The sequence below is a fragment of the Pygocentrus nattereri genome, chromosome 2 (assembly GCF_015220715.1).
Source record: "Pygocentrus nattereri isolate fPygNat1 chromosome 2, fPygNat1.pri, whole genome shotgun sequence".
In the NCBI taxonomy this organism is placed as follows: Eukaryota; Metazoa; Chordata; class Actinopteri; order Characiformes; family Serrasalmidae; genus Pygocentrus; species Pygocentrus nattereri.
The window spans coordinates 28,459,698-28,484,002 of NC_051212.1; the positions used below are offsets into that span (position 1 = coordinate 28,459,698).

General features: G+C 40.6%; 2 protein-coding genes across 2 annotated transcripts; one reads left to right on the forward strand and one right to left on the reverse strand.

Moving 5' to 3' along the window:
• Positions 1-93: 93 nt before the first annotated feature.
• Positions 94-3,657, reverse strand: zgc:172079 (uncharacterized protein LOC563398 homolog). The gene is made up of 5 exons (XM_017724886.2): positions 3,302-3,657; positions 2,688-2,753; positions 2,305-2,441; positions 899-1,085; positions 94-563 (listed from the first exon to the last, which is right to left on the reverse strand). The coding sequence occupies exons 1-5, from the start codon at positions 3,491-3,493 to the stop codon at positions 558-560; spliced, it is 588 nt and encodes a 195-aa protein (XP_017580375.1). The 5' UTR covers positions 3,494-3,657; the 3' UTR covers positions 94-557.
• Positions 3,658-13,157: 9,500 nt separating this feature from the next.
• On the forward strand, positions 13,158-19,764 carry LOC108443964 (E3 ubiquitin-protein ligase TRIM38-like). The gene is made up of 9 exons (XM_017724889.1): positions 13,158-13,203; positions 13,609-13,725; positions 16,258-16,341; positions 16,476-16,736; positions 16,827-16,955; positions 17,994-18,045; positions 18,453-18,479; positions 18,585-18,611; positions 18,707-19,764. Exons 2-9 carry the CDS (start codon positions 13,612-13,614, stop codon positions 19,243-19,245), a joined length of 1,233 nt encoding a protein of 410 aa, XP_017580378.1. The 5' UTR covers positions 13,158-13,203; positions 13,609-13,611; the 3' UTR covers positions 19,246-19,764.
• Positions 19,765-24,305: the final 4,541 nt, after the last annotated feature.

The window sequence follows — 24,305 nt, forward strand, 5'->3', positions numbered from 1 at the left end:
AAGCCACATTTACTGCTTTTAAGATTTAATTTCTCTGTGCAAGACATGGCGTGCACACTATGAACTCAAAATTAGTACACAACCAGTCCAAAATATAAGACAAAAAGGTTTTATTTACAAAATGCAACCAGTAAATGTAGCATTTTCCATAAGTACAATGTCCTTCAAATGAAGAACTTTCCTTATATTGTCAAAAACACAGTTGTTCACACTAGAGCTATGATTTTTTTCTAATTATATTATAAATATCGTCAGTACTTCTAAAGAACTGCATATTTTTGTTACAATAGGAGCAGAATTAGTCACATTGGATTTAGTGCAGTGTGTTCAACATTGAATACAAATCATAAAAATCAATGGTTTTATAGTCATTTTTAAATGTGCCACCACTCGTTCTTTGGAAATTTCTTTTGGACTGAAGTATTGTGATTTTTGTTATATTGCCCAGCCAGTAATGTAGCCAAATAGGCTGCTGATGTTTCTCGAGGCACTGAGGTTGCAGTCGGGGCGGATTATTGATGTCTTTATTATCAGGCTCTCCCTCCTCTGAAAATGTTTTACACCTGTGGACACACAAATTGTAAGAGTGATAGACTTCATTGACAGATGATCTTATAAAGAATGCACCAATGTATTGACATCCTCTAATTTCAATGAACAAATGGCTGATTGTGGTTTTCAGAGTCACTTGCAGTGATTGCATTTGAGAGACATTGGTTGTGGTCAAACAATCATAATCAGTATGTGAAAAACATAAGTAGTTATGTGAGATGAAAGGCCATCTGAATAATGATGGAGAGACTAAATTAGTCGTTGAAGTCGGCTGTTGAACCCTGCAGTAATTGGTGTGATTACGGGCAGATTTTTTGGATTCATACTAAGCTACATGGTATCTCACCGATTTGCTGTTGCAAGTACCACAGAGGCAACCAAAGAGGCCGTTGACTGCCTGGAAGCCACACAGTATCCCTTCCAAACAGGAAGCCACCAGGAGAGTGCTGAAAAGGCCAATATTAAACTGAACCACATCCTTGGGCTCCTTGCAGGTACTCCAGATGTCAGGGTTTTGCAGGTAGCTGTTGTTACTGTAGAGAAAGAAAAGTTTAGTTGTTATGCTCTTACAAATAAAGGTGCCAGAAAGGGTCCTATGGAGTGAGAACCTTTTTGTCTTTGCCAGCATTGCCAAAAGTTGGTCTATGAGGATGTTTGAGTTGGCCCACCAGTACGTTATCCTAACCCTACCCCCTCACCAAAAGAGAAAACAAGCATAATTTATACTATAAATAATTTGTTCCCTTTGCCTTCTACACTGTAGACTGGGGTTCAATCCCCGGCCAGGGCAAGCACCCTACACTATACCAATAAGGGTCCTTGGGCAAGACTCCTAACACCACCTTGGCCTACCTGTGTAAAAAATGATCAAATTGTAAGTCGCTCTGGATAAGAGCGTCAGCCAAATGCCATAAATGTAAATGTCTCAGACCATTATCCCTCCTCCACCAAACTTTACTGTTTTCACTATGCATTCTGGTAGGTAGTGTTCTCCTGGCTTCCATCAAATTCAGATTCATCCATCCATGACTACCAAGACAGTAAAGCATGACTCATCACTCCAGATAACAAGTTTCCACTGCTCCAGAGTCCAGGGGCAGCATGCTTTACAACACTGCAGCTGACACTTGGCATTGCGTATAGTTGTTAGGCTTGCGTGCAGCTCCTTAGCCATTAAAGCTAATTTTATAAAGCTGCTGATGCACAGGTGTTGTGCTGATTTTGCTATGAGGGGCAGTTTGGAACTCTGTAGTGAGTGATGCAGCAGAGTATAGGCCAATTTTACATGCTACACCCTTCAGCACTTTGTGGCCCCACTCTGTGAATTTGCACGGTCTGCTGCTTTGTTCCTCAGCTGTTGTTGCTCCATTTGACAATAATAATAATTATGATTGGGGCAGTTCCAGCAGGGAAGAAATTCCACAAACTGATGAAACTGATGTTGCAAAGGTTTCCTATAGCATAACATAGCGGTATGTTTAAAGACGATGATGCGAAGAGCATGATTATGTGCTTGAATTTATACACCTGTAAGCAATGAGCTGAACTCCATAATTAGGAGGAGTATCCACATACTTTTGGCCATATAGTGTACATCAGCCTCGTATATATAAACATTGCCCTTTGTCTGCCAAAGGCATAAAGTTCAGGCATCCCTGGTATATGGCCTTGCTCAAAAGACCCATTCTGGCAGCTTTATTTTTCAAAATGTACCATATCAGCTTGAGAACAGAACAGTGTTATCTCTCGTACTTGTTCTGGAATGGCCTTCCCCAGAAGCCTGAGGCATTACTGCAGACGGGTCCATTAGCCAATCCTGCTGCAGCCACACCGAGGCTGTACAAAGCTCCAGCCACACCAATTGCAGCAAAGCCAATAGATAAGAACATCTAAAGGGCAAAGTGCAAAATATGCTGTTCGTGACAGTGATGCTAAAAGACACCTGTTACATAATTTGTTTTAGCAGATATTTTTGATGTAATTACATAACTTCTGAAGGGTGTTAAGTCAAACCTAAAATAACATTCCCAGACTTACATGTGAAAGTTCTTAAAACAGATATTATATAGATATTCATGTGAAATATGCCCCAGGGTTTATAAAGTACAATGAAAAGCATGTAACATAAAACTCACTCCACATCGGTTAGCACAGCAGCCCTGTTTCCCCGTCATGTGGATGTGAATGGCTGGGATCAGCACCTGCAGACCAAAAAAAAAAAGAAACATTTCACTCCTATGCCTTGAGCCAGGATAAACAGCAACTTGTGTCAGGACTGGAAACCATTTTATGTACAGGTTTAATCAAAGGCAGACCTGGAAGTAGCTTTGGGTGTGAGATCTTCTGAAAAACTAATTAGGCCTGCTAGATCTGTTAGCACACTGTTATTACTGTGATAGTACCGAAAATGGAACATATTATTTGAAATGTGACCTCACTTTATTTGGACAGTACCCAATAGATTATGTACAGGTGTTAGGTTTGGAGTTAGGATTAGGAGCAGGTGTAGTTTAAGGGTTATAGTTGGTTTTAGGATTTAATTCAGAGTTAAATTTAAGGTTAAGATTTAGTGTTTGATATAGGGCTGTGGAAATTTAAGATGATGTTTATAGAGTTTAGTTGAATGTAAGTTTATGACAAGGTACAAATCTACAAAGGAGATCTACAGTGGTCCATCCAAAAAATACTCCACAGGCAGTAAGAAAGTAATAAGCTCTGTAAAAGTGGGGTATATTTGATCAGAACTCACCAAAATGCCACCTCCAAGGACACCTCCCATGTATTTCACTTCGTTGGTAAGACGTGGGGTCTCTTCTGAGTCGTCCTGTGCATACTTTACCGTCCAGTCAGGGAAGAACAGCAGAATGTTACACAGGATGGACACAAGAGCCAGAGGATAGAGTGCAATGCCGATAAACTTGGAGCACTTTCCCGTACACATTGTTGCAAGGACTACTTAGCACCCCACAAAAAAAAGAAAAAAATTTAAGTTTAAGGTTGAGAAGGAGAAATCACAAACTCGAAAAATTGTCTGTCAAAACGGAGCTTGGTTGCAGGTCCAGTTCCCTCTTGCTTCCCTCCCTCTTGATTTAAAGTGTTGAACAGATGAAACCAGTGAGCATAAATACTGTTGATCCAGGAGTTAATAGATGTTGGTGGGGGTGATGAGGTGATAACGCAAAGACATCCACCAATCACTCGCCATGTGCATGAGAGAGGTAGATGCTTATCATATATGAGCTGTTATAAATGAGACTGGCCATCGAAGTCTATCGAAAGCCATGAGTGAGTAAGTGTTACAACTAACTCCACTGTGTGAAGGCTGTACTCACTGTTCAGTTGTTTATTTGATTCAAAATGGTGCTGTATTACAGCCACCAGCATAGAGATCCTGGTAACAGAATATTATGAGCATTGCCTCAGTAACTGAATTGTATTTATGATAAAAAAAGTTACTTTCATGATACAAACTGGGGCTGAAAGATGAATTGTTTTTATATCAAATTTTCAATCACAGGACCTGCAATTTTATTGAAGTCTTACAGTCTATTATCAACAATGTTTACCTAATAACATGGAATTTGTGAACAACATGGGCTCCTCTCACATCACGAACACCAATAGCTGGCAGGCCTGCGCACTGCGTAAGTAGTTCAACTTTTAAGCCAGAAAACATATATGCTAATCATTTTTAGCCAAAAAAAGCCCATACTTCAATTTATACCTCAAGTATGAACAATTTCAATTTAAATCCTAATCACAAAATTGGTCAGAAAAATTGCAATTAGATATCATCTTCATAGTGAATCTCAAGAAATATCTTTTTGACTGCTATGGGAATACCAGAAATTGACCAACAGCATGTTTACCAAAAACCTGTTTAAAGCTGTTTGGGATCTGAAGCACAACTTTCACAGTGCCTGCAATTACACATTTCTACCAGGGAGATCTTCAAATCCCAAATACTTACATAATGCAGCTTTAACAACATAAACAGACTATTACATTTGCCCCACTCTCCCTTAATAATGCTCAAAAAATAAGTTTTAGGGCAGAATATTTTTTTAAAACTATCTGAAAAGAATGTCCCAGGCATCAGGCAATGCATTTGTAACTGTTTCATGTAATAACTGTCCCTGAGGGGGTTTTTAGGGGCATTAAACACTTCAAATATCACCACCTACACCACCACTCTGAGCAATTCTGACTCAGTACATTTCTCTAGGACAGAGCGTTTCACATTTTCATGTTAGTGGTTTGATTACACACACATTTTGTAAAAGATAATTATGGAAAATGGGTGAATGGTGGTCTTAAACATACACCCCCATGTTATCTGTGTGTTCTCTCTCTGTGTCCATAAATTATGACTCTGTGTCCATAAATTCTGATGTGGGCAGCCTGGCAGCAGCCTATCACCTTGGACACTAAAGTGCACTTTATTGACTCTGTATGCATGTGCATATTAATGTCTGTGTCCTTGGAAAAAGGTGGACTCTGGATCTTATTGATGTATAGATAACTGCTAAATATACTGTAATCAAAGAGCCCATAAAGTATCACTGGAAAATTTTTACAGTTTATAAAGTGATCAGTCACAAAGTGTTATTCAGCACTTTTTATAATACGTAGTACATTTGATGAAATGATAGGTACAAACAAATCAAGACCTTTGTGAATGTTTGTGAATGTTTTCTCATTAGAAGTGCAAATAATTAATGCTAAGAGTCTTAAGATACCAGTTTGTGTATCTGTACTATTTATAAGAACCATTAACCATTAAGTGTCTAACAATGTCTATTCTGTCTGATAGGGCTGAGCGTAAAAATTGAAAGTCATATTTTCTATGGATTGTGTAACACTTCTGTAAGTGGAAAAGAATGTGGGGAGATCTGTTAAAGGGCCCATTTCACGTATTCCGTGTTTTCCTTATCTTTTTTAATAAGAGTTTGAAGTAGCATGCAAACATTGTAAAAGTTTCATAACATACACATTCACATACATTTGCCCGTTCAGTAGTAGTTCTGTAGTTTGGCTCCAGCCATTTATCTTGATGTTATAAGGACTGATTCAGCATCGGCTGATTTTTGAATAAGGCACAACACAGGGCAACCAATCACAAAAGAGATCATTTACATATACAGTATCTCACAAACGTGAGATACCCCTCAAATTTCTGCAAATATTTTATTATATCTTTTCTTTGGACAACACTATAGAAATGAAACTTGGATATAACTTAATCAGTGTACAGCTTGTATAGCAGTATAAATGTACTGTCCTCTGAAAATAACTCAACACACAGCCATTAATGTCTAAACAGCTGGCAACACAATTGAGTCCACCTCACAGTGAACATGTCCAAATTGTGCTCAAAGTGTCAATATTTTGTGTGACCACCATCTTTACCTAGCACTGCCTTAAACCTCTTGGGCATGGAATTCACCATTGAACTGCACAGGTTGCTACTGGAATCCTCTTCCACTCCTCCACGATGAAATAACGGAGCTGGTGGATGTTAGACACCTTGTGCTCCTCCTACTTCTGCTTGAGGATGCTCCACAGGTGCTCAACTGGGTTTAGGTCTGGATACATACTTGGCCAGTCCATCACCTTTACCTTCAGCAATGCAGTTGTCATCTTGGAGGTGTGTTTGGGGTCGTTATCGCATTGGAAAACTGTCATGTGGTGCAATTTCCATTGGGAGGGGATCATTCTCTGCTTCAGAATGTCACAGCACATGGTGGAATTCATGTTTCCCCTCAACGAACTGCAGCTCCCCAGTGCCGGCAGCACTCATGCAGCTCCAGACCATGATGCTACCACCACCATGCTTGACTGTAGGCAAGAGACAGTTGTCTTGGTACTCCTCACCAGGGCACCACCACACATGCTGGACACCATCTGAGCCAAACAACTTTATCTTGGTCTCGTCAGACCGCAGGACACGGTTCCAGTAATCCATGTTCTTGGACTGCTTGTCTTCAGCAAACTATTTGCAGGCTTTCTTGTGCATCAGCTTCAGAAGAGGCTTCCTTCTGAGACGACGGCCATGCAGACCGAGTTGATGCATTGTGCGGCGTATGGTCTGAGCACTGACAGGCTGATCTCCCTCTTCTTCAACCTCTGCAGTAATGCTGGCAGCACTCATGCATCTGTTTTTTGAAGCCAACCTCTGGATATGACGTTGAACACGTGGACATAACTTCTTTGGTCGACCCTGGCGAGGTCTGTTCAGAGTGGAACCTGTCCTGGAAAACCACTGTATGACCTTGGCCACTGTGCTATAGCTCAGTTTAGGGTGTTAGCAATCTTCTTATAACCTAGGCCATCTTTGCAACAATTCTATTACTCACGTCCTCAGAGAGTTCTTTGCCATGAGGTGCCATGTTGAATATTCAGTGGCCATTATGAGTGAATTGTACCCAAAACACCAAATTTAACAGCCCTGCTCCCCATTCACACCTGGAACCTTGTAACTCTAATGAGTCACATGACACCAGTGAGGGACAAAGACATTTCATTTCTATAGTGTTGTCCCATGAAAAGATATAATAAAATATTTGCAGAAATGTAAGGGGTGTACTCATTTTTTGTGAGATACTATATATGTGTTAAAGACCCAGTAACAAAAATTAGCCTGGGCGATTCTAAGGGATGGTGATGATGATGATGATGATGAATATTATTATTATTATTATTATTATTAGTAGTAGTAGTAGTAGTATTATTGGGTCCCTTAACATCCGATGTAAACTGAACACAAGTTTATAATTTTGGTTATTATATATAATTATCTAGTTATCATTACCTGCAAATAATGGTCAAGGAAATTAACCGTTTAAAGTGTCAAATGAAGGTTCAGTCTATGTAATTACTGTTGTGTGCTTTTATGTTTCAGAATATAACATAAAACACAATCATAGACAGGCAAAGGCAGACATTGACTAATGTTAGATTAGCTGCATATATTGGCTTGGATTTGGTCTGTGGTTGCAGAAACTGTTTTTATATCACTTATTTACCTAAACTTAGGCAGTAGGAGTTTTTTAGCAGACTTCCTCTTCCTCTGAGCTTTGATAAAATTTAGATAGTGTGTTTTTACAGATGAACCACACCCTGTGAAGTTGGGAAGCAAGTCTTTAGAACTATTTATTTTATATATCCTCATTTATAAACAATGCAGAGACATAAGAGCTACACATCATCTAGGCACATAAACAGACCTTTGCAGACTAAAATCCATTTTATTTTGGACTTTATTAATATTTTGCCCTGACCATCATAGTCTCAGTTTACAAACTGTCCACCACAGAAGAAGAAAGTTAATTAGCACAAACATCAGACACAACAAATATCTTTAAAAATCATCCAAGATTCTTCAAAATGTGTAAATGAATTTGTTATCTTAATAAACTTTCAACTACAGAAATACAGTAGGTTCAGGGCTGCTATCTTTGCCACAGCACAATCATTTGAAAACTCTATTAATTTATTAAGAATTCAGAATAAGTACAATGTTGAAATTTTAAAAAATAAAAAAATATATATTTCAGTAAGGACAGTGATTACTGGATAAGAGGTCACAAACTCTTTAGACGTCACTTTAGATGTCATCTTTAGACGTCACTGCAAATCTTTTATCGCATTACTATTTTTACCTTATCATGCTCATCAATGAGTTCTGAGAGAGCGCAACTGCATCACTACACCCACGCACCATGACCACCAATAATTTATTACGGGATGTTGGTAGATATGTAACCAGGCTAATCTGGGAAAGCCGAGCTTTCATGCTTCTCTCACAGCCATTGTTTTCCCAAGGCCACACTATCACACATTCTTCAGTTCATTTGTTTTCCCTGTAGTATATTTACAGAGTTTTCCTTTAATCTGAACCATTGGTCACATAAAGGGATTATGAGCAAATAAGTTTAAATCATCCTTTAACTCAAGTAAAGGTTTTGAGATCTCAAGTATTGTAATAGTAAATATGCCCAAAAAGCAGTAAAGGTATCTTGGATAATGGCAAGGCCATTATTTTAGCACTAAACTACTTTCCACCTTGGATTGTGCAGTACAAACAGAAAACCATTCCATTTGTTCCATCATTCAGCAAAGGTTTCCATAAATACTGTAACCACATAATGTCCACTATCACTGTTCCAGACCTAGTTCAGTGGTCTGGATAGGTCTCTGGTCAGGACCACTCTGGACACTATGAATGGAGGTCCAGGTCCAGGAATGGTCACATTTATAGCATTCATGAATACATGAACCACATGAATAGCAGCTTGGTCTTGCTAGGACTGAGCTTCAGGTGGCGAGCTGCCATCTGTGAAGAGATCTCCGCTAGAGATACTGTGATATGGCTGTATTAGTAGGTGGGAAGGAAAGTTTGTCATAAGCATAGCAGTGGAGGGAGAAGTCATGAAAGGAAATTAAATCACCAAGAGAATGAGTGCACAGTGAAAAGAGAAGAGGACCCAGCAATGAACCTTCTGTGACACCAGTGAAGAGCCTACATGGAGCAGATGTGGACCTTCTCCATGTTACCTTAGGGATGTCCTGATCAAGTTTTTTTGCCCCTGATCCTGACCAGTCATTTAACATTGAGTGTCTTCCAAAACTTGCTGTCTTGATCTGATACTTGTATTTTTCTAGTTAATACTGTTGTACATTTCAAGTACATCACAGTTATTACAATCAATCCAATTTATATGCCTGACAGCCAAATAGCTCTGCAGTGCATTATGAAAAAATGCTTGCATCCAAGCTATTCATTAATCATTTATTTTAATTTTTATGAAAATAAAGTAAACTAAAAGTTGTCTTCAAAAAAACTCATATAAATTCCACTTAGTGCAGCACTGCAGTAGTAAAACTGTAACACTCACAATGAGTAATATAATCACAATCCACTTAAAAGTGCTGTAATAGTTTAACATTCATAGTCACAAAAAATAAAAACACTATACTGCTTAGTGCAGCATTATCATAAAGATAGCCTAAAATTAACAACAGAAATCTCAGTGGTGTAGCAGCTTGACCTGAACATGGGAAAAAAAAGATTTTCAGTAAAACCTGAATATCAAAATAATAAAATTGCATGCTACTCTTTAGTTATCAAAGAAAGCCAGTTCTTAAAGTTTTTGCACCTGCTGCAGTTTTTCCTTTCTGTCATTCAGTTATCTATATTCTTACTCTGACTTCAAAAGTGAAGGTTCTTTTTGAAGAAAATCAGCAGCTCTGCCGTGTTAGCAGACAGCCGGCTCCTCTTCTCATCAATGACGTTTGAGACCGCACTAAAGAGTCTCTCACTGTCCACACTTGTGCAGGGGACACAGAGAAACTTGGTTGTAGCAGCCAGTGAGGGAAACTCTGTAGCATGCACTCTCCAGTACTGTAGTGGATTGCCTGACTTTGGGATGGTTTGCTCTGTGAGGTAACTCTGTACCTGATGAGGTCTCACCTTTCTTCCAGGATCCCATCAAAGACACTGCCAAGGCTGCCGCTGGCTGTGTTTTGATGTGCTGCCTTTTTCACAGGCTCTGCCACTAGCGGCCCTCCTTATCTCCATCTTCTCCACCTCTTGAACGAGAGCATGCTGAACATGCCTCGGGTTATCTGAATTTGTGAAGTATCTAAATAGATAAATGATGTGTGCTTAAATAAAAGCATTTAATAATTAACAATTAAACCTACATAAAAAATAAAAAGCTAAAGGGAAAAACAGAAATTGACTTAAATGACTGATACTGGTGACTTACATTTGATTATAAAGCAAAATAGCCTTTATCATAGCATTCAAATGATACATGTACTGGACTTGCCTGTGTTTGTATCTGGGATCCACTAAAGTGACAATGCAGTAGAGTGTCTCAAACTGGATAAATAGTCCATCCATTGCCACTAGGAGAGTGTTTTGCATCGACTGGCAGTTTCATATCAATATATGATAGTGATTCCAAATGTATATAGACCTGTGGTGAATCCTTAAAATGCCCTCCAATCTTCTTTGTGTTAGCCAGTGTGTTCTTTTGCGCATGCGGGTCGGTTTGGGAGCTGATCTGTTCAGACTGGTGTCGCATACAGATCACATTTAAAAGACAGTGTGAACAGCCAAACAAAGAAATCGGATTTGATGAGAAAATCAGATTTGGGCCACTTTTACCTGCAGTGTAAACGTAGCCTAACACACCACCACCACATCAGCGTTACTGCAGTGCTGAGAATGATCCAGCTTCCAAATAGTGTCTGCTCTGTGAGGGTCCATGGGGGTCTTGAAAAGTTATGTAAAAATGAAATATTACTACTTTTAACATAAAATGAAGGATATGGGCCCTTTAAGGCCTCTCTTATACTCTTAAAAAGTTGGTTCTTTAAGGGTTCTTTAATAAAGAAAATAGTGAATGAAAACTCAAAGAACCCTTTGCATGATTAAAGTCTTCCTCAGACTGATAGAGAACGTGCTAGAGATGGTTCTATGTAGAACCTTTCTGAAAAGGTCATTTGCATATATCATCAGTCTTTAATACAGCAGGCGCTTCTGTGAGTTTGAGCAGAGGTCTCAGTGCAGTGAGCCTCAGTGTGTCGGTCTGACTGGGTTTCAGATTCAGCGCTGACCTCCACACTGACCACGGAGCAGTTTCGGATTACATCACTGACCATAAAACAGTTTATATGAGTTGGGGTTGGATTTACTGTAGCTGGTCCAGATACTGAGCTTCATAAACTAGTCCTCGCGAATTGGTTTTCTACGAAGTCGTGTGAGGGACAAAACGCTGCGCCTCGGCTCTGTTGTAATTGAACTGTGTTCAAACGGCGCCCTCTAGCGTTGAGATCAAGCAGGTACCGGGCGCCGTTAAAGAGCGCATGTTTAAGATTTAATCTATTAATATAAATGTAGCGATAACGTGCAGTATTTGTCTGTACTGAATTATGTGGTTACCTCGAGTTCTTCATAAAACAACAACTGTAATAATTCAAGTTAGTAATATCTTAAATGTTATGATAACAGCTAGAAGTAGCTCTGTGCATTAAAAAAAAAACAAAGCCTGTTAAGCCCAAAATAATTGAGTGAATTGAACTTCAAATAATTAAAAATGATTCTGCTTTTCAATAATAGAAAGTCAGTTAACTCAATATTTTAAGTCAACTAGATTAAAAAAAAAAAAAACAGGACTAGGTTACTTTTTTACAGAAGCCTGAGAATTTTCTTTTCTTGAGATCTTGAGGATTTATCTATGCCATAATTGTGATATAACAAATATTATCACAAGAACATGAATCTACGTCTTATATTCTGTAACTGAGCTCTAAACTGGTGAATCTGTAATAAGAAGAAGTGGTCTAAAAATATGATCATGTGAAGTGAAGACAGTAGCAAACTGATATTTATTCCTCCTTTAAGGTCCATTTCTGCTTTTCTTACTGATCAGAATATGCAGTCAGTGCTCACATGCCTGTCATGCACTGAGGTTTAGCAATTGTTTTAAAGTGTTTGTATGGTCCAACAACACGATGCAAGATGGCACACATGGGTCTTTAAGTGAAATTCAGCAGTGTGAGGTTTTCTTCAAGACTACATTAGCTACAAAATGCTGATAAGCACTATACAGCCCTTGAATCGCAGTTTATTCAGTATTTTGTGTCTTGAAAAACCTCACAGTGCTTAATCATACCTTCCTTTTTAAATTCATTTAGAGGAACTGCTTCCCTGACAGTTTTCATAGTTGTCCACAGATCATCCACAGCATTTGAATTTTTCTTCTCCAAACACTTGTGTAGGCCCACAAGATCTCAGTTAGTTTTAAATCATGTCTGAATTTTACCTAATGAACTGTGTGCTTCGTCCTTTAAGTGAATGGAGAGGATAAATGCATTAAAAACAGTCACTAGACATCAGAGTTTTGTTTTGTTATGTGCTCTACAGTAACATTTGTCCTGTGTGTGTGTGTGTGTGTGTGTGTGTGTGTGTGTGTGTGTGTGTGTGTGTGTGTGTGTGTGTGTGTGTGTGTGTGTGTGCGTGCGTGTGTGTGTGTGTGTGTGCGTGCGTGTGTGTGTGTGTGCTGTTTGCTGTAATAATTCATAGATTTCTTTAAGTTAGTAATATCTTAAACATTATGATAACAGCTAAAAGTAGCTCTATGCAGTAAAAAAAAACAACTAAAAAAAATTCAAAGCCTGTTAAGCCCAAAGAATTTGAGTGAATTGAACTTCAATTAATAAAAAAAAATGATTCTGCTTTCCAATACTAGAAAGTCAATTACCTCAATATTTTAAGTCAACTAGATTTTTTTTTAGGTTACTAATTTTTTACAGAAGCCTGATAATTTTCTTTTCTTGAGCTCTTGAGGATTTATCTATGCCATAATTGTGATATAACAAATATCACAGGAACATGAATCTACGTCTTATATTCTGTAAACTTTCAAATGATTTCAAAATTAAAATGATTTAAAGTTCAATTATAAAAACTTTGAGGCAGCCCAGTTACTGACCTTTGTACGTGGAAACATTGTGACAGTGTCGTGTTTTGTATGATAACCTTTGTCACGTACTTGTCATAAAATTCGTCCAGAACACTCCCTGTCAAAGTTCACTGCCACAGTGCTCCATTTGTTTTCATCTTCGTCAGAGGAAGCACAGGTATGTTGTTCTTTTCTAAACAAACAATTTAGGTTAGTTAGGTTTGATTCTTGCTTTGTTTGTTGTATGTCTTGTTTGGGGTTAATCTTGTCTCATGTCAGATGTTAATCGTGTTGTAAAGAATCTAAAATAAATAAACCATTTCTCGCCTGTAGTTATGCCATTTTTATAGAAGCGCCGAGTCGAGCTAGTAACATGATCTAAGATATTAATTAACTTCACTACTGTACCAATGTAAGTTATCTTTCTTTGTAAAATCATATGGATGATTGATTTACATTATATGGATTTACATCACAGTCTGTTTGTTGAGGCTAAAGCCAGGTAGAGTTGTGTGATCTGATAAACAGTTTAGATTAACAGATATAATTAAACACCGATTTTAACCTGTAATCTTTTCCTCAGACAATGTTTCCAATCAACTGGACGAGTGCACCCTCAAAGAACCCTGAGTATTTACCGGTGCAGATCGATGCTGCACATTCTGCGCCATGGCATAAACCAATGCTCAGTAACAAGAAGGTAGGTTGGACTCTGCACCTCCTTTACCTGCTACCCAACACTTTACAGCTTGATATCAACAGTCTTTCACTTGTATCGTTTCTCAATGCTTAGTTCTTATCATGGCAGTGCGTTATGGCTTTGAGATTATAAACAGTCCAGCCCACAGGTAACTGGACAGCAACGCTTGTATTATGGGAACACAGATACTAGGTCAATTCCAATCAGCTGCTCCCTGGCAAGCTGTGTCATATTGCGTTATGAAATGGGAATTCCATAAATTTTCCAAAATATCTGCATATTTAAATCGTAAAGATGTAAACAGAGTCATTCCCAGTGGATTGATGTGAAATGGTGCACTGTAGAGAAGCTTACAGAGTCAGAATTGTTCACAGCGGTGGTGGTGATGGGAACTAGTATCCAAACATCCAAAATGTTTAATGCTTCCTAAAGCTCCCTCACATAAAATTATTACACAGAATGGTTACAAATGCACTGCCTGATGCCTGAGAGATTACTTGACAATATTAGGTTTTTACCACTATTTTGTCATTACCATCACCATTATGATATAAAGTCACAGGAAACATAGGTTTACTGGTCATTTTGATAATAATAAAATAATAATAAAATGGTTATATCTGCCCTGCAGACATTGCCACGCCTGACCTTCGGGACCCTTCTTTACAGTGCATCATTTCACATCAAAACACTCTAAATTGCTTTCGCTCAACAACTTAATTATGCAGAAATGTTGAGAAGTCAGTGTAATTTTTAAGAAAGTGAAATATTTTCAAACCGTCTAACATAAGGTCTTTAGCTGGTAGATGTGGCATCTGTGGCCAAATCAACAGTTTGGTACATTTTTAAGAAGCTTTAGCTTAGCAATAGCAGCTCACAGAAAACCACATGAGAAGATGGCTGAGGGAAAATCTCCTGAAAAAAAACTGTTGAACAAATCAGAAACTCTGTCCAGGGCGTAGGCAAAATTGTTTAAAGAGGTAAAAAAAAAAACCTAAAGGAATCAATACAACAGTCTGACTTCTGAATTCAGGCCAAATGCTCAATTACAGAAAGGCCAGGTTTTACTTCTACAAATCCTGTAAGCCTGTAGAGTTTAGAGTTAAATATTACCTGTACCAGAGAGATGGAATGAGGAATGTAAAAGAGGCTGCTCATGATCCGAAGCACTCTTATCTGTGGAAGATGGTGCAATATACTTTTAGTTGCAAAGCCACTTTAACTTTTAACCACTTGGGGGCCCTGGGGCTACAGGTGGTCATATGTCCTATGGGTCTAGGTTCTCACAGCATCCATAAACTCTACAGATTTGTTTTTAATTTAAGTGCACACACGGTCAGCAACTTCCTGTACTGCCATTCGATCATCAGTCATTGTTGCACAAACTTAAACAAAGCTGAAGTTAGCTTGTTGTTCGCCAGGTTCTCATTCATATGTTCTGTTCCACCTTGCATGGTGCTGTGAATACTACACCATTTAAGGTGAAACAGAAAATTTGACTAAGAAGGTGGCAAATAGGACACCACTTTGAGCCCTACCAAAATGAAACCCAGAACCAAACCATTAAAAGCCACAGTCAGTCAAGGTTTGTAATTTGCACTAAATGAGATGAACTTCTCACTTGTGACACTTCTCCAGCGATGTCTTTAATCTGTGAAGACATCAACATCACCATAACGACTGAGGTTTTTAATGTGATTACAATAATAACACAGTAACAAACTGAGTTTGAGGTGATGATAGATAGTTACAGTTGCTGTGCAGTGATTAGAGAGCTGAGAAGAGAAGGCAGAGCTTGGCACAGAGTATAATAATTTGATTGGCCATAATACAGTGACAGCACTCACAGGAAACAAATCAGATTTTACCATGTCATCTTAATGAATTTTAAATAAAATAAAATAAAAAAAAGCCAATCATTTGGCAATAACAGGATGAGTTCTGTGTTGAGAAAAATCTGAGCTATTCACCCCCAAACAAATCAAGCAAACTGAAGGAAGTCAACAGGATAATGAACTAAAACAAACTACTAAGAAATAAGGACCAAAAAGTGCAATGATCTTGATTGAATTTTATAATGTACTGGAAATCTTACCAGTTACTGCTGTACAAACTGCATCTCTAAATTGTCACCCACTTGGTTCAAACTACATTGAGTTGTGATATCCTCAAAAAATAGCCTTACTTATGGGGTTTCTGATACTGTATTGACATACTGTTATCTATAAAAGTGGACAAAGTACAGACAAAATCAGTCTTCAGATGGACCCCTACTGTTTTTTGCAGTTCAGTGTACTTTTTATCAGTCAAGCAATGTTTGGTGGCTGAAGTTTGCTTTTTAAGTTTTGCACTGTGCAAGCATGTCTTGGCTGATCAGCTGCATTTGGAGTAAAAGGGGAAAGTGTGTAAATTCAAAACAGTCATGGTTGCATGGCATCTCTATAAACCGAGGACCATCAAAGTTCAAAAATACAGCAACATGATGGTACATTTTTGTTTTTGTTGTTAAAATGAACTTTCTTTCTGTTGCAGCCCGACCTCAAGCCCATTCAAACCCTGGCAGAGTGTGTTAGGTTTCTCACAGACATGGCTAAGGAGACAGAAGATATTAGCAAGGTATTTGGCATTTCATTTCCATCTGTCCTTTAACAAATTTAGAGAGTTTGCAGACATTAATGCAGTATTAAGTTAGACCACAATAAAGAGACCAGACAAGAGGAAATGCACTGATGTTTACACTTTACCTTCAGGCCAGGAAGAGAAGTACAGAGGTAAAAGACAAGAATGCTCTGGGTAAATCCACCAAGCCTGATGGTGTGGATCATAGCAAGAGCCTAATTCTATCTTGGGCTAAGGAACTGAACAGCCTCAGCCTCTCGAAAGGAGTGACAAAAAGAGGAACAGTTCGAGAAGAGGTCGCACACAAAGTGAAGAATAACGAAGAGCCTGACAGCTCAAAGGACAGTGAGATGATCATGAAGTGGGCAAGAGAACTGCAGGGTGTCTCAAAGGTTAGAGAAAACCAACTAATTGGTAAAATAATACCACCTGAACTATTTTTGACTGTCCGACCTGCATGTGCATCTATGTTGTACATACAGAGTCTGGGTGTAACAGATGACGATTTAAAGCAGATCCTTAATAATCACAGCATGGAGCAGCTGAAGCTAGTTGGACTTCTTCCCTTCTTGGAGTTTGTGGTGTGGTCTCTTCTGTCCCAACAGTCTGAGGTAAGAAGATGATAACATTTTTCTGCCTATTTTAAAGCACATTATGCACATGATATGACTTAATATTTGATTAACTTAAAGAATAGTTCTGCAGTATTCTTGGGCTGTCTTGCAAGCACAGTATATTCAAGATTCACCTACAGATGTTCACTGATGTTTAAGGACATGGACAGTGAAAGCTTTTGGAACAAGCTTCAACTTGCATTTCTTGAAGTAGTTTGTGGTGAATTTTGAAGTATGTTTTAAATCACTGTCCTGTTGTAGAAGCCAGCCTGTTTTCAGAATGTTTCAAATGTTACTAATTTTTTATACATACATACCTTTAGTGATTATGGCCAAATGATCCTGTTTTAGTTCCTCAGTCCACAGCAATTGTTTCCAAAACTCCTCTTCTGTCAGCTAAACCTTCCTGCAGGTCCTTTTCTGTCATATGGGGGTTTTGCTTTGCATTTCTGGCCTGCATACAGATCTGGACTTTCAGATCTAGCCTTGACTTCAGCAGTACACCTTAATTGTCATTTTAATGACATTTTGAACATAGGAAATTGTGAGCCGGAAGCACTTTGTTACCTTTTTATAGCCTGTCTCTGCTTCGTAGGCAACAGATGCTTTTATTTTCAGATCCTCAGCCAGCTGCCTAGAGAGGCCTATGGTTGTTGTGTTAGCACAAGGACTGAATTTATTATGCTCATCAACTCAGTTTTAGTAATGATCATTTAGGTCTGAATTTCTTTTTTATGACATAACTGCATTATGCTTTGTTGAGTACAGCTTCTTTACTGCTTTGTTTAACTTGAAGCTTCAGCATGTGATTTTACACCAAAGTCAAAAAGGACTTTGGTGATAGATGCAGTTCTATATGTCACTCCTACTCAAGTTGTTTTTTGAAAAAGTTCACTTTACTTGAGTCAATATGTCACCAAAGTAAAAATACTTTTATTTGAGTGTAGGTTTAGGCTACTCCCTCTACCCACTTGTCAAGATTAATAAAAAAAAACTGCATACTTTCTGTTGCATTTTTTGTTCTTTCTTACTCAGGAGGACATTTCAAAAATTTGGTTGTCGGCCAAGCAGAGACAATGGAGAACAGGTAAGAGCTCTCACTGTGTTTATATTAACATTAATGATGGGTTTTCACTGAGTTGCCAGTTTATTAGTACACCTACCTGGTACCTACACTCATGCATACTATATGTAGGTGCACATTGTAGGGTTACAATTACTGAATGGACAATTTACAGACATCTGCACAATTTATACCTCACCATGTCAGCGTCACTACAGTGCTGAAAATGGTCCACAACCGGAATAATATCTGGTTTGCAGTGGTCCCAAAGTGGTTCCTTTCCATTGATAGACAAGGTAGAGGATGGTGGATAAAATGTGCAGCTAATAATTGATCAAATCTAGGTAGGTGACCCTAACAAACTAGCAGCTCTGTGTCAAATGTTATATGCCTACATCTCCTAATGTTTTGTACTTGTTTTGTGTCCTTAGTCAGCAAGAAATACATCCCAAATTCAGGTAGGTAAAAACTGTAATATGAGAATAATACTGATGCATGCATACAACATGTTATTATTTTTATAACATAGGTTTAAATAATAACTCAAAATTTCTTTCATACAGTTTGGCAGTGGATCCAGAGTGCATCAGGTAAGAAACAAACAAACTACATACATACAGTACATGTACATTAGTACTTATTGATCCAGTGAGAATCAACAATATCTGTTAATGTGTTGCATCAGCTGATGTGCATCTAGATTCCAGTTCCTGCCCTCCTTGGTTGTGTGTGTCTGAAGACAAACGGGAAATGTGTGAGCGGCACAGGCCACAATACCAGCAGGACAAGCATCAACAGTTTGATGAACTGTCCTGCATTCTAGGACTCAGTGGCTTTTCTAATGGAAGACATTACTGGGAAGTCCTGGTACCAATAAATGGATGCTGGAGGTTAGGAGTGACATCTGCATCCGCTCCCAGAAAAGGCAAGTTCCAGATAACTCCAGCAAAAGGCTATTGGACTATTTATAATGGGCCCAAGAATCTGTGGGCCTGCACAGACCCTTATACCAAGCTGCAGGTATCTCAACAGCCTCAGGTGGTTGGAGTCTATGTGGACTATAAGGAGGGACAGGTGTCCTTCTACAATGCTCAGAGCAGGCTCCACATTTACACATTTACACAGATCTTTAGGGAAGCGCTCTTCCCTGTGTTCATGTGTCGAGATGGGAATGCTATGCTGAAAATTCATACACCACAAATGTCTGTATTTGCTGAAAACTGAGAGCAAAATTAACAATTACAAGAGAATGAACATCATAAGACATCTGTTCAACTGCTAATGACAGTTTTTTCTGTTTATTAATCATGTTCTATCTTCTCTCATGATGATTATACAGGAAAACCTTACAAAATGATCTAAGGATCTATAAAAGTTCTATGGCATTGTATAATATTGCTGTATGACATTTCTATAACAGTAGTATCATGTCCACATACTATTTATGTAGTGCTATCTATAATATTTGTGCAGCATCCTGTTGTAAACTGTGGAAATTGTCTGACTTTACTATAACACTTACTGGAATTCTACAAACATTCCTGAAGAATTTGTGTGTTTTTTTTACCAGTATTGCACATGCTGTTAAATACATCGTTCACTTTGATTTACAGAATCCTTCACTATATTTCTTGCACTAATATTTTTTACATGTGTTGGTTATCATGTAAATCATGTTATCATGTAAACAAGCTTTTGTATTCAGTATAATAATTTCTGTGCAATAAATGGAAGTGCACATAACACTGTCATTGTGACTTGCATTTTTTTTATGAACGACATTATAATGCATAACTTATTAATGTAGGATTGCTGACAAATATTATATTAATAATTATATTAATATATAACAAATTATATTAATAATTACACTTTTGATTAATCTGGAGTGGATTTCTAAGTACTGATCTTTCCAATCCCAGAAATTCCTCCTGTGAATCATTCTGCAGATGAACATTTCAGTTTTCAGGTGTTTTCCTCACCCAGTAATGAGTGTTTCTGTCACTACAGACAGTTTTAGCTTCCCACATTATTTAAAAAAAATATTTTTTTAAATTCTGAATCTTATAGGTTAGGTTTACCACAACTGTTCATGTGCTGAGCTCAGAGTGCAGAAGCCCAGTGTAAGGCCTGTGCAGAAGCCCAGTGTAAGGCCTGAGCTGAAGCCCAGTGTAAGGTCAGTGCAGAAGCCCAGTGTAAGGCCTGAGCTGAAGCCCAGTGTAAGGCCTGTGCTGAAGCCCAGTGTAAGGCCTGAGCTGAAGCCCAGTGTAAGGCCTGAGCTGAAGCCCAGTGTAAGGCCTGAGCTGAAGCCCAGTGTAAGGCCTGTGCTGAAGCCCAGTGTAAGGTCAGTGCAGAAGCTCAGTGTAAGGTCAGTGCAGAAGCCCAGTGTAAGGCCTGTGCTGAAGCCCAGTGTAAGGCCTGAGCTGAAGCCCAGTGTAAGGCCTGTGCTGAAGCCCAGTGTAAGGCCTGAGCTGAAGCCCAGTGTAAGGCCTGTGCTGAAGCCCAGTGTAAGGTCAGTGCAGAAGCCCAGTGTAAGGTCAGTGCAGAAGCCCAGTGTAAGGCCTGAGCTGAAGCCCAGTGTAAGGCCTGTGCTGAAGCCCAGTGTAAGGCCTGTGCTGAAGCTCAGTGTAAGGTCAGTGCAGAAGCCCAGTGTAAGGCCTGTGCTGAAGCCCAGTGTAAGGCCTGAGCTGAAGCCCAGTGTAAGGCCTGTGCTGAAGCCCAGTGTAAGGCCTGAGCTGAAGCCCAGTGTAAGGCCTGAGCTGAAGCCCAGTGTAAGGCCTGTGCTGAAGCCCAGTGTAACGCCTGAGCTGAAGCCCAGTGTAAGGCCTGAGCTGAAGCCCAGTGTAAGGCCTGTGCACGGTGATGGGCCAAAATATATTTCAGAATTATTATCATTGTATCCTAGTACCAGATCACTAAGGTCATCTAGTCAGGGGCTCTTAGTAGTCCCTAGGACAAAACGGAAACGTAAGGGAGATTGTGCTTTTTCTGTGTATGGCCCCAAGTTGTGGAATGCTCTGCCTTTGGATGTTAGACTAGCTGGATCAAAGGACATTTTTAGAGGAAGACTCAAAACGCATCTCTATTCATTAGCTTTTGAGGTTGGTCACAGGTGATGCTTTTGTTATTTATTGGATAGTGCTGCATTGTTTTTATGGTTTTATGTCAGTTGTATGTTGTTTATGAATGTAGCTGTACTGTTTTTATAGTTATATGTATCTGTTTTGTTTTATCATTCTATTTTTAGTACTTGTTGTTTGTGAAGCACTTTGTAGCTGTGCTTAGAAAAGTGCTATACAAATAAATGTTTACTTACTTACTTACTTACTGAAGCCCAGTGTAAGGCCTGTGCTGAAGCCCAGTGTAAGGCCTGTGCTGAAGCCCAGTGTAAGGCCTGTGCTGAAGCCCAGTGTAAGGCCTGAGCTGAAGCCCAGTGTAAGGCCTGTGCAGAAGTCCAGTGTAAGGCCTGAGCTGAAGCCCAGTGTAAGGCCTGTGCAGAAGTCCAGTGTAAGGTCTGTGCTGAAGCCCAGTGTAAGGCCTGTGCTGAAGCTCAGTGTAAGGCCTGTGCAGAAGCCCAGTGTAAGGCCTGAGCTGAAGCCCAGTGTAAGGCCTGTGCTGAAGCCCAGTGTAAGGCCTGAGCTGAAGCCCAGTGTAAGGCCTGTGCAGAAGCCCAGTGTAAGGCCTGAGCTGAAGCCCAGTGTAAGGCCTGTGCAGAAGCCCAGTGTAAGGCCTGTGCTGAAGCCCAGTGTAAGGCCTGAGCTGAAGCCCAGTGTAAGGCCTGTGCTGAAGCCCAGTGTAAGGTCAGTGCAGAAGCCCAGTGTAAGGTCAGTGCAGAAGCCCAGTGTAAGGCCTGAGCTGAAGCCCAGTGTAAGGCCTGTGCTGAAGCCCAGTGTAAGGCCTGTGCTGAAGCTCAGTGTAAGGTCAGTGCAGAAGCCCAGTGTAAGGCCTGTGCTGAAGCCCAGTGTAAGGCCTGAGCTGAAGCCCAGTGTAAGGCCTGTGCTGAAGCCCAGTGTAAGGCCTGAGCTGAAGCCCAGTGTAAGGCCTGTGCACGGTGATGGGCCAAAATATATTTCAGAATTATTATCACTGTATCCTAGTACCAGATCACTAAGGTCATCTAGTCAGGGGCTCTTAGTAGTCCCTAGGACAAAACGGAAACGTAAGGGAGATTGTGCTTTTTCTGTGTATGGCCCCAAGTTGTGGAATGCTCTGCCTTTGGATGTTAGACTAGCTGGATCAAAGGACATTTTTAGAGGAAGACTCAAAACGCATCTCTATTCATTAGCTTTTGAGGTTGGTCACAGGTGATGCTTTTGTTATTTATTGGATAGTGCTGCATTGTTTTTATGGTTTTATGTCAGTTGTATGTTGTTTATGAATGTAGCTGTACTGTTTTTATAGTTATATGTATCTGTTTTGTTTTATCATTCTATTTTTAGTACTTGTTGTTTGTGAAGCACTTTGTAGCTGTGCTTAGAAAAGTGCTATACAAATAAATGTTTACTTACTTACTTACTTACTGAAGCCCAGTGTAAGGCCTGTGCTGAAGCCCAGTGTAAGGCCTGTGCTGAAGCCCAGTGTAAGGCCTGTGCTGAAGCCCAGTGTAAGGCCTGAGCTGAAGCCCAGTGTAAGGCCTGTGCAGAAGTCCAGTGTAAGGCCTGAGCTGAAGCCCAGTGTAAGGCCTGTGCGGAAGTCCAGTGTAAGGTCTGTGCTGAAGCCCAGTGTAAGGCCTGTGCTGAAGCTCAGTGTAAGGCCTGTGCAGAAGCCCAGTGTAAGGCCTGAGCTGAAGCCCAGTGTAAGGCCTGTGCAGAAGCCCAGTGTAAGGCCTGAGCTGAAGCCCAGTGTAAGGCCTGTGCAGAAGCCCAGTGTAAGGCCTGAGCTGAAGCCCAGTGTAAGGCCTGTGCAGAAGCCCAGTGTAAGGCCTGTGCTGAAGCCCAGTGTAAGGCCTGAGCTGAAGCCCAGTGTAAGGCCTGTGCAGAAGCCCAGTGTAAGGCCTGTGCTGAAGCCCAGTGTAAGGCCTGTGCTGAAGCTCAGTGTAAGGTCAGTGCAGAAGCCCAGTGTAAGGCCTGAGCTGAAGCCCAGTGTAAGGTCAGTGCAGAAGCCCAGTGTAAGGCCTGAGCTGAAGCCCAGTGTAAGGCCTGTGCTGAAGCCCAGTGTAAGGCCTGAGCTGAAGCCCAGTGTAAGGCCTGAGCTGAAGCCCAGTGTAAGGCCTGTGCTGAAGCCCAGTGTAAGGCCTGTGCTGAAGCCCAGTGTAAGGCCTGAGCTGAAGCCCAGTGTAAGGCCTGTGCTGAAGCCCAGTGTAAGGTCAGTGCAGAAGCTCAGTGTAAGGTCAGTGCAGAAGCCCAGTGTAAGGCCTGTGCTGAAGCCCAGTGTAAGGCCTGAGCTGAAGCCCAGTGTAAGGCCTGTGCTGAAGCCCAGTGTAAGGCCTGAGCTGAAGCCCAGTGTAAGGCCTGTGCTGAAGCCCAGTGTAAGGTCAGTGCAGAAGCCCAGTGTAAGGTCAGTGCAGAAGCCCAGTGTAAGGCCTGAGCTGAAGCCCAGTGTAAGGCCTGTGCTGAAGCTCAGTGTAAAGCCTGTGCTGAAGCTCAGTGTAAGGTCAGTGCAGAAGCCCAGTGTAAGGCCTGTGCTGAAGCCCAGTGTAAGGCCTGTGCTGAAGCTCAGTGTAAGGTCAGTGCAGAAGCCCAGTGTAAGGCCTGTGCTGAAGCCCAGTGTAAGGCCTGAGCTGAAGCCCAGTGTAAGGCCTGTGCTGAAGCCCAGTGTAAGGTCAGTACAGAAGCCCAGTGTAAGGCCTGTGCTGAAGCCCAGTGTAAGGCCTGAGCTGAAGCCCAGTGTAAGGCCTGTGCTGAAGCCCAGTGTAAGGCCTGTGCTGAAGCCCAGTGTAAGGTCAGTGCTGAAGCCCAGTGTAAGGTCAGTGCTGAAGCCCAGTGTAAGGCCTGAGCTGAAGCCCAGTGTAAGGCCTGTGCTGAAGCCCAGTGTAAGGCCTGAGCTGAAGCCCAGTGTAAGGCCTGTGCAGAAGCCCAGTGTAAGGCCTGAGCTGAAGCCCAGTGTAAGGTCAGTGCTGAAGCTCAGTGTAAGGTCAGTGCTGAAGCTCAGTGTAAGGTCAGTGCAGAAGCCCAGTGTAAGGTCAGTGCTGAAGCCCAGTGTAAGGCCTGTGCTGAAGCCCAGTGTAAGGTCAGTGCTGAAGCCCAGTGTAAGGCCTGTGCTGAAGCCCAGTGTAAGGCCTGTGCTGAAGCCCAGTGTAAGGTCAGTGCTGAACTCTTCTCTTACACGGAAGGCTTTTACTGGCG

Bases quoted from the DNA above. Each gene is read 5' to 3' on its own strand.
- LOC108443964 (XM_017724889.1), top strand. From the start codon at position 13,612: ATGTTTCCAATCAACTGGACGAGTGCACCCTCAAAGAACCCTGAGTAT. The intron at 16,342-16,475 runs GTATTTGGCATT...CTTTACCTTCAG, and splicing joins AGACAGAAGATATTAGCAAG to GCCAGGAAGAGAAGTACAGA. The intron at 16,737-16,826 runs GTTAGAGAAAAC...TTGTACATACAG, and splicing joins AACTGCAGGGTGTCTCAAAG to AGTCTGGGTGTAACAGATGA.
- zgc:172079 (XM_017724886.2), bottom strand. From the start codon at position 3,493: ATGTGTACGGGAAAGTGCTCCAAGTTTATCGGCATTGCACTCTATCCT. The intron at 2,754-3,301 runs GTGAGTTCTGAT...TTTGGTCTGCAG, and splicing joins TCCTTGGAGGTGGCATTTTG to GTGCTGATCCCAGCCATTCA. The intron at 2,442-2,687 runs GTGAGTTTTATG...TTTGCCCTTTAG, and splicing joins GCTGTGCTAACCGATGTGGA to ATGTTCTTATCTATTGGCTT.